General features: G+C 34.4%; 1 protein-coding gene across 2 annotated transcripts in view; it reads left to right on the top strand.

Annotated features, from left to right (window-relative positions):
* The window catches only part of foxl2b (forkhead box L2b), a 16,617-nt gene extending 9,682 nt beyond the window's left edge, over positions 1 to 6,935 (top strand). The window contains exons 4-6 of one of the 2 annotated variants that reach the window (XM_039661080.2): positions 3,681 to 3,778; positions 5,064 to 5,344; positions 5,737 to 6,935. In XM_039661080.2, the coding sequence (XP_039517014.1) occupies positions 5,739 to 6,608 (870 nt within the window). In that variant the 5' untranslated portion in view covers positions 3,681 to 3,778; positions 5,064 to 5,344; positions 5,737 to 5,738 and the 3' untranslated portion in view covers positions 6,609 to 6,935. The remainder of the gene's footprint in view (positions 1 to 3,680; positions 3,779 to 5,063; positions 5,345 to 5,736) is intronic. The other variant, XM_089131610.1, reaches the window with a different exon arrangement.
* Positions 6,936 to 9,981: the final 3,046 nt, after the last annotated feature.

Here is a 9,981-nt window from a genome sequence, read left to right as displayed (position 1 = left end):
ATTTTTCAATTAAAAATTGCATATTAGCACTTCAATTGATCTATTTTTTCAAAAATGCATCCTGGTGTTGAAATTGAAATTAAAAATAACATTTACATTAAAAATTCCTATTACGTATTTACGTTAGAAATTCCTATAATAACATATTAAAAGTTTGTCAGCTGTTAATTTGTTAAAGTCAGTTCACGTTAATGATCAATGACAGATATATCAGATAGAAGTTACCATCTCAAAGCAGTCATTAACTAATACTAACCACTATAAGAAAGGGTTCTAAGTGGAACCTTAAATGGTTCTGTCAGGCGCTTCTTGAAAAGAACCTTTTAGATCATGGAATCATTTTATGCATTTAGTTTTAATTAAGAAAAAACAAATAATCTGATAAATATGAATGTATTATGCAGTCTTTTAGGACATTTCTTCTTATATAGAACTTTTTTTGCATAAAGGGTTCCTAAAAATCAATCCAAAGAACACTAGGGTTCTATATAGAACCTTTTTATCATAAATATATCTTTAAAATGTCAGGAGTCAGGAACACTTGAGTTCTATATAGGACCATTTTGGCATAAACAATTATTTAAAATTCAGTCAAGAACACTAGAGTTCAGAACATTTTGGCATAAAAGGGGTTCTTTAAAATTGAGTCAAGAACACTGGGGTTCCTTATAAAACCTTTTTGGCATAAAAAGTAATTTCAAGTTCTATATAGAACCATTTTGGCTTTAAGGTTTTGTTCAAACTGAATCAAGAACCTAGAGTTATATATAGAACTTTTTTGTTGTTAAAAGCTCTTTAAAATTGAGTTCTATATAGAAGCTTTTTAGCTTAAGATTTTCATCAAAATTGAGTCAAGAACACTAGGGTTTCAAATAGAGATTTTTTAGCATAAAGGGTTCCTTAAATTGAGTCAAGAACACTAGGGTTTCACATAGAACCTTTTTAGCATAAAGTGTTCATCAAAATTTACTCAAGAACACTAGGGTTCTATATAGAACCTTTTTAGCATAAAGTGTTCATCATAATTTACTCAAGAACACTAGGGTTCTATATAGAACCTTTTTTGCATAAAGTGTTCATCATAATTTACTCAAGAACACTAGGGTTTCAGATAGAGAATTTTTAGCATAAAGGGTTCCTTAAATTGAGTCAAGAACACTAGGGTTTCACATGGAACCTTTTTAGCATAAATTGCTCATCAAAATGAACTCAGGGGTTCTATATAGAACCTTTTTAGCAAGAAGAGTTTATCAAAATTGAGAAAAGAACACTAGGGTTTCACATAGAATCTTTTGGAATAAAAAGATCTTTACAATTGAGTCAAGAACACCAATGCTCATAACAAACACAATCCTCAATCAGTAACACTCTTTGATCTGTATTTAATTATTGAATTATCAAACATTCATATCGGCGTGCGTTTTAATCACAGTTTAATGTGTGCCAGTGCAGTGTAATGCATTATAATAATTTGACAGGCGGGTTGTCGGGAGAATGGCTTAGAGCTTCCCATACGCTTCCTCCGGCTGATAAGAAAGGAAAACACGTTCTCCGCTCTTAAAACAGAAACCCTGAGCACCTCCAGGAAGAGCCGAGCGCTCTATGGGCTTTGTAATTTAAGGCAGAGGTCAATCCTGGGATTTACAAAGTGAGGAAGCCCCCCACCCCACACTAATGCCCCGGCAGGTCAAGCCTCCAGTTAAAAAGAGAAACATGGGCTGCGTCCCTAATCACGTATACTCTCTCTTATGTAATTATTAATGACTGACTGCTAAAAAAGGTTCCGTCTATAGAGTATGAATGTGTGTATGAATGTAATCCAGACGTACTACATTCGCCATGTTGTCATTATCATGTGATCTACTCAGCGCCATTCATAAATCCTCTCCCGTGGCCTTTAACATGGTACAGTGTCCATGTTAAAGGTTCTTCGTGGAACCATAACTGTCAAAAAAGAACTTTTATTTTAAGAGTGCTCTTTAAATCATCAGTACACTTAAAAAATAAAGGTTCTCTTTTGACACTTATGGTTCCATGAAGAACCTTTAACAGGCAGGGAACCTTTCTTGGTGTGAAGAACATAAAGAAGAACTAAAGAACATCGGAAAGGTTCCATGGATGTTAAAGGTTCTTCATGAACCATTAAGGTCAAAAAGAAACCTTTATTTTAAGAGTGCTCTTTAAATCAGTACACTCTTTAAAAAATAAAGGTTATTTTTTTGACAATTATGGTTCTGTGAAGAACCTTTAACATCCAGGCAACATTTCTTAGTGTGAAAACAATTAAATTATCGAAAGAACCCTTTTTTCACTAAAGAACATAGGAAATGTTAAAGGTTCTTCATGGAACCATAAAAGCCAATAAAGAACCTTTATTTCAAGATTGGTGTTTAAATCATCAGTACACTCTTAAAAAAATAAAGGTTATTTTTGACAGTTATGGTTCTGTAAAGAACCTTTAATATCCATGGAACCTTTCTTAGTGTGAAGAACATTAAAATGATTGCAATAACCTTTTTTTATTTCGCAAAGAACCTCTGAAAGGTTCAATGGATGTTAATGTTTGTTTTTTTATGGGAACCATAAATGCCAATAAAGAACCTTTTTTGATAGTTATGGTTCCATGAAGAACCTTTAACATCCATGGAACTTTCTTAGTGTAAAGAACAATTAAATAATTGGAAGAACCCCAAGAACCTCTGAAAGGTTCTATGGATGTTAAAGGTTCTTCATGGAACCATAACTGTCGAAAAAATAATCTGTATTTTAGGAGTTCTCTTTAAATCATCAGTATACATAAAAAATAAAGGTTATTTTTTGACAGTTATAACATTTTAACATCCAGGGAACCTTTCTTAGTGTGAGGAACATTTAAATCATTAAAATAACCTTTTATTATTATTATTATTAAAGAACCTCCGAAAATTTTCAAGGATGTTAAAGGTTTTATATGGAACCACAAATGCCAATAAAGAACCTTTTTTGACAGTTAATAGTTCCATGAATAACATTTAACATCCATGGAACCTTATATATTCTATAGTAAAAAAAAAAAAAAAGGTCATTTTGATTATTCAATAGTTCTTCACACTAAGAAAGGTTCCATGGATGTTAAAGGTTCTTCACGGAACCATAAGTGTAAAAAAAAGAACCTTTATTTCAAGAGTGCTCTTTGAATCATCAGTAAAATAAAAGAACCTTTTTCGACAGTTATGGTTCTGTGAAGAACCTTTAACATCCATGGAACCTTTCCAAGGTTCTTTTAAGTGAAAAAAGATTCTTTAGATTATAAAAATCTTCACACTACTAAACTTTTAAGAACTGTTCTCTAAAACAAATCCCTCTTTAGATATCTATGGCATTATGAAACCATTATTGCATACAATAAGATTTAAGATCTCCACCGCTTCCAGGATGTAAAGCTCTTTTTTTTTGGTTCTATAGGGAACTTTTATTTTAAGAAATGTTTCATTTAAGTGACTTTTTTTTCTCTTTTTATTTTATTTTATTAAACGCTCATATTTAGCAGTAAAGATGCCTTCGTGACTCCTACATGCTCAGCAAGTCCGGAACCGTCATTGAAACCCATTTGTTTTGAAGCTCGAAACACCTTGAACAAATTTCTCTCCACACTGAAACAGTGCGAGATGATGATGTTGTGCGGTTCTGATGTTCATCAGGTCTGCGGTGTCCCACTGACCCGGAGCTTCAGTCCATCTGCATTCTTGCACTTTGAACCATAAACATCCTCCTTTCAAAGAGCTTGGCAGGAAGTTTGGTAAGTTTTCCCTTAAATGTGCTTTAGTCTATTTAAAATAGAAGCCTGCTGGATTGCTTTCAGCATCTGATACAATAAAAATGCCTATATTGCTGTGTTTGAGATGGTCTAATAGCTTAATACTGGTTTGCTTTGCATGCATGTCTGTAAAGTAAATATAAATAACATCGTATATACATCATATATAATATAGTTACTGTATAACCAAATACTGAGTCTGAAAAAGTATTAATACATTAATTATAGTGTCTATTGAGCAAGTACATTTATTTCATTAATTTGTGTTTTATTAAAAATCAATTAATTAAGGCTGTCATAAAAAATGCAAGTAAACTACACGCAAGCAGCTCGACAGATCTCTAGCGCAGTTTCCATTAAAAAACAAAAGAAATGTTTCGTTCTCTGTAAAGTTTCAGAGGCGTGAAGGAGCTGATAGATGCTGATGACATACAGAACACACAGCTGTTACACCTGTGTGTGTGTGTGTGTGAGAGAGAGAGAGAGAGAGAGAGAGAGCAGACTGGGCTTAGAAATCAAAATCTGCAGCTATATATGAATTAGAAATAAACACATATAATAATGCATAAAAAATATGTACAACAAAGCTGAAGGATATTGTTCTTTTTGGATAATACACTTATTTTAAGGTGTCACTTTATTTGGTTACACTTTATTTTAAGGTGTATTTGTTACAGTTTAATTATATATTTAAGTACTGAGTGATATTAATTAACTACATCCTATAGGATTAGGGTTTGGTTGAGGGTTAGTTGTGTGTAATTATGCATAATTTACTGTTATTACTTGTACATGTAACTTATATAACAAGGACACTCTAAAATAAAGTGTTACCTAATATTTTATAATAATGCATTTATAAAATATACTGTATTTCTTTTTTTTTTTTTTTCAAATGTTTGTTGATCTTTTATTAAGGAATTAAATGGGCTTGGAGATAAATATGTAGACTCAGTGTCGAAATAAAGGCGGATTAAATTATTATGCATAAAATAGTGTCAAATAAATTGCCTATACAAAGACCTTAAACCAAATATATATATATATATATATATATATATATATATATATATATATATATATATATATATATATATATATATATATATATATATATATATTATTTAGTAGCATACTGGTAGCCTAAATCTAATCTCATAAGTAAAATAATATCAATATTTTTAAAGAGCATCTCATTTAGTTATAAATATACTGTATGAATAATAAAGGTGTTATTCTTGTGTAAAACGCATCGGTGTGTGTTAAGCGATGAGAGAGACGTGACGAAAGCGGAATATGACGAGAGATCAGCGCGAGCCTGACGACACTAGAGTTTCGCATTTCACGAGGGGCAGAAAAAAACAAGTTTCAGGATCTTCCAGAAGAGCCTTCGAGCTTAAACCACACTGAGATCCCGAGTCTATCACAGCAAAACCCGAGGAGCTCTGATTTCATCCGACACGGACAATATTTAAGAGTTTCTGTCATCATTTATGGATCTGCGGTGACCTGATGCATGAACAAATCATCCAAAAGAGCTAAAATCAGGTACGTCCCGTCTCAACCATCTCATGCCCTCTTAAAAATGAGTTTCCGCAGCAATGCGTTTTTTGGTAACCCAAAGAATCATTAGCGATCAGTTTAGTTTCCTAAAACATTTTAATAATCTAAAAAACCGTTATCTAAAATAAAGCGGTTCGCTACACACTCTAAAAAAACCTGGATTGTTTCAACGGTCAAATTATGGACAAACCAAACCGTTGGTTTAAAATTTAAATTTAGAAAAATCAAACCGTTAAGTTTGTCCATATTTGACCGTTGAAACGACCGCGCGTCTTTAGAGTGAAGGTTCTTCACGGAACCATCCGATGCCAATAAAACACCTTTATTTTTAGCGTGAAGTGTTTGTTTTGATGTTTTGTTTGCTTATGTTTTTGAAGCAATGGCATCTTACCATAGCTTGGATGATGACGCAATGGCTTTGATGGTCCACGACACCAACGCGGTGAAGAAGGAAGAATTCGCGAAGGACGAGCCGGTCCAGTCAGACCCGAGTTCCGACCCGAAAGCGGACCCGTCCCAGAAGCCTCCGTACTCGTACGTGGCTCTGATCGCGATGGCCATCCGGGAGAGCTCGGAGAAAAGACTAACCCTCTCCGGGATCTACCAGTACATCATTACCAAGTTCCCCTTCTATGAGAAGAACAAGAAGGGATGGCAGAACAGTATCCGACACAACTTGAGTCTCAACGAGTGTTTTATTAAAGTTCCCCGGGAGGGTGGCGGCGAGCGCAAGGGGAACTACTGGACCCTCGACCCGGCTTGCGAGGACATGTTCGAGAAGGGGAACTACCGGCGCCGGAGGCGCATGAAGCGCCCATTTAGACCGCCGGTGGCTCACTTCCAACCGGGGAAGTCTCTCTTCGGAGGCGACGGATACGGAAACTACCTATCCGCCCCAAAATACCTCCAGTCCGGCTTCATGAACAACACCTGGCCGCTCGCTCAGCCTCCGCCACCGATGAGCTACGGGTCCTGCCAGATGAGCAACGGGAACATGGGGGCCATGAAAGGACTAACGGCCCCATCCTACAACCCCTATAGCCGAATGCAAGCCATGGGTCTTCCGAACATGATGAACTCGTACCACCAGCAACACCATCAGGCCCAGCAGCAGCAACAGCCCTCGCCGGTTCCGTCCAACAGCGCGGCGGCCCTGCAGTTCACCTGCTCCCGGCAGCCGACCGAGCTCTACTCGTACTGGGACCACGACGCCAAAAACTCCACGTTACATTCGCGGATTGACATTTGAACCGAATCACACGTCATTCGAGGGACTTCGAATTCGGTCGATCATCTGAGGTAAACAGGGTAACTTTTTGTTGCTGAAGAACAAACCAACACTAGGCTACCTGGACAGCATGGATCATTTTTTTTTAATATTATAAATAAGTAGTTTTGATTGTCGACATCAGGATAAAACGGCGAAAAAAATCATAAAAATCGAAAATTACTTTGTTTGTGGACAATGAGAATAGCCCATTTACATGATTGTTTTGGGACCATTGTGATTTTTACGTTTTGAATTGTCAAGCCAGCACTTATTTTCTATGCTTTCAATAAACTGTTTTGATTAAAATGTTGATGTAGCTATTTGCAAGATGTTAGAGGGGTCTGTTATTTCACGCGCTTACAAAAAAAACATGATTACGATTATTAGGTTCTAAAAACAAAAAACGCAGGGTTGTTTCAACGGTCAAATGTGGTAAAACTGATTTTTTTTTTTTTTAAATTAAGATTTTAAACCCAACGGTTGGGTTTGTCCATATTTGACCGTTGAAACAACCCTGCATTTTAGCATAATTTACTGTGATATTCCTGCTTTTGAGAAGAATGGAGTAATTACAGTATTAAACCACCATTTATGTGATTTTTAAAGACTTCCGTTCTTGCTTAATTTCCGTTCGGTGAAAAACAACGTTTATGGTTTTCTTTTGCAAAGAAGAATAAAACCATATTTCTTTTTGGTTTACTGAAAACGATTCGAATTCGGCGATTTATTTATTTTTTTTCGTTTCGAAAAATCATTTCTCATCAATTATTATAGCCCATGTTATTTTTATATTCATGTAAAATATCCATCTATTTAAACATAGGCTGTTTTATATTCGATGATGGTCCTGCATTTCATTGTAGTCTATCAGCTGCCATTTCATAGCCTAGGCTACCATACATAGCCTATGTCGAAATTATTAAATTTCTGAAATACATAACTTGGACACGGTCACCTCTGATAACAGATCAGTCTAAATTGTAATTATAATGCATTTTCTGTAAAGCTGCATGCTTTGTACGATTGTGAAAACCGCTACAAATAAATGTGAATGGAAAAGTAATAATTAAATCCCATAAAACTATCTTTACTGTTTTTTAAATCATATATGTGGAAATAACACAAGATTAAACAATTTAAAACCTTATATAAATATAAAATAGTTAACATTTAATCAATTTATTCGTAGAACAGAAATGTCAGCTTTGCTGCAAATATAAAGGTTACATTTCTTTTAAAGGGCCTTTTTTATTACATGGATTAAAAAAATATGGAGCAAAATACAAACTGTGATTAGGCCTACAATCATTTTAAATATCTGACGGAAATATTGTTTTTGCATGAATATTATACATGTATAAACACGTACATCTTTCTCTCCTGTCTCTCATTACTGTATTCTGTGATCAAGGCCAGATTTAACGGAAGTTCGTGAGAAAACATGAGAAACTCGTTTATTTCGCAGTCGCTCCATATTTTCACATCATTAATAACAACAGCTGAGGTCCTGTCGTGAGACTACAAAACTCAAATTTAGTCTGAAAATAGGCCTAAATGATGCATGTACAAGTGTGCATCTCCTCGGGTTTATTGTTGACTGATCGTAAGACATATTTTTATAATGTCATAATAATAATGGAAGATTTTCTCTACATACCTGCTTTAAATTGTTCATTTTTGCGAACAAAATAGGCTACTGATAGCATTCACAATCACCCAAATACATTTAAATGCAAAAGTGCCATAAACCTTCTTGCATTTATTTTAGTTACACAGGCGGGAAAAGTTGCATAAAAAATGATTGTTCATTTACAATGTCTTTTATTTGACAATTTAAAACAAAAGCGCCTCTGTTGCTCTGATGTTTGTATTTCACACTGATTCTATTGAATTAAAAGAAACGAGCTCATCAATATCAGTAAACACAGTCTGACATTCCGCTCTGCTTCCAGAATCCGGGAATTGTGCATTTTAACCGTAAAGGCTCAAATAGCACATGTTTTTGTGAAATGTTTATAGCAATCCATAAAAGACCTGATAACGTGACTGTAAACACGTGATGTGAATTATTGAATCCCGTCAGGAATATATCTAGCCAAATATCCTTATTATTATTATTTTGTATTATTCCCGATCGATCCTTGGATGTCATTCTTTTCATAGAGAAATATTTTAAACTCACACAGACATTCATATAATTTGATATTAGAAAGAATTAATATACTTTTATCCAAAATATATCTTCAGATTAAGATTAGTGTAATTAGCTTCATGTCTTTATGAACAGATGGCGACACACACTCTTCATCTCGTGTGTGATCACTAGATGGCGCTATAAGCACATCACAGACAGATTTATGAATTATACACTATTATTTAAAAAAATATATTTTTGTTTAGCCTATTATTAGACTATGAAAGTGAATTAGACGTTGTTAGTGTATGATATCTGTACTCTTCTTTCTCCGTGTCAAGTTAAATCCTTTAAAAGTAGCTTTAGATTTACTGCAGAATATCTTGATGAAACTAAAAATGCTATTTTTTTGTAGCCTACTTGCGTTTGAGTGTGATGAACAATAGCAATGATAAAGGTTCATCCAGTGTGTTTTGCTTGTGGATACACAGTATTTATTTATTTATTTTATTACACAACATTCAGAGCGTTTGATTCAGAGAGAGAGAGAGTGAGAGTGTGTGTGTGTGTGTGTGTGTGTGAGAGAGAGATTGTGTGTTTGTGTGTGTGTGATATTTAAGTATGTATGATTACAGTGATGATATATAAATCATAAACATCATGTGTTTGACTCAAACCAGAAGATGCCGGATGTAAAGCTTAAACTCAGTCCTGAATCTGAACACGTTTCCTTCCTAATATTTATTGTTCTTTCACTTTCTTATTGGAAAGCATTTAATATGAATTTAATCTGATTTGACAGATTCTCCACATTAAATAATATAGTGTTTGAAAATAATCATTATATCTCATTTTTAGAGTAAAATGCACATATTTATATCGATGTTTAGAAGCAGCATGTGCACTCTCAGAAAAAAAGGTACAAAAGTTGTCACTGGGGCTGTACCTTTTCAAAAGGTACACTTTTGTACCTTAAGGGTGCATATTGGTACCTTAATGGTATATTAGCACCGGAAATGTACATATTAGCACCAAAAATGTACATATTAGTACCTAAAATGGACAAAACTGTACCTTTTGAAAAGGTACAGCCCCAGTGACAGCTTTCGTACCTCTTTTTCTGAGAGTTTGTGTAAAGTGTTGCAATAATTCATTATTAAATATTACAACTAAAAAAATGCATGAATAAAACATAAACAGCCATTTATCAGCACCAGA

The sequence above is a fragment of the Pimephales promelas genome, chromosome 5, assembly GCF_988280905.1.
Source record: "Pimephales promelas chromosome 5, fPimPro1.hap1.1, whole genome shotgun sequence".
In the NCBI taxonomy this organism is placed as follows: Eukaryota; Metazoa; Chordata; class Actinopteri; order Cypriniformes; family Leuciscidae; genus Pimephales; species Pimephales promelas.
The sequence above is the reverse complement of the archived record's forward strand: the minus strand, read 5'-3'. Positions and strand labels throughout refer to the sequence as shown.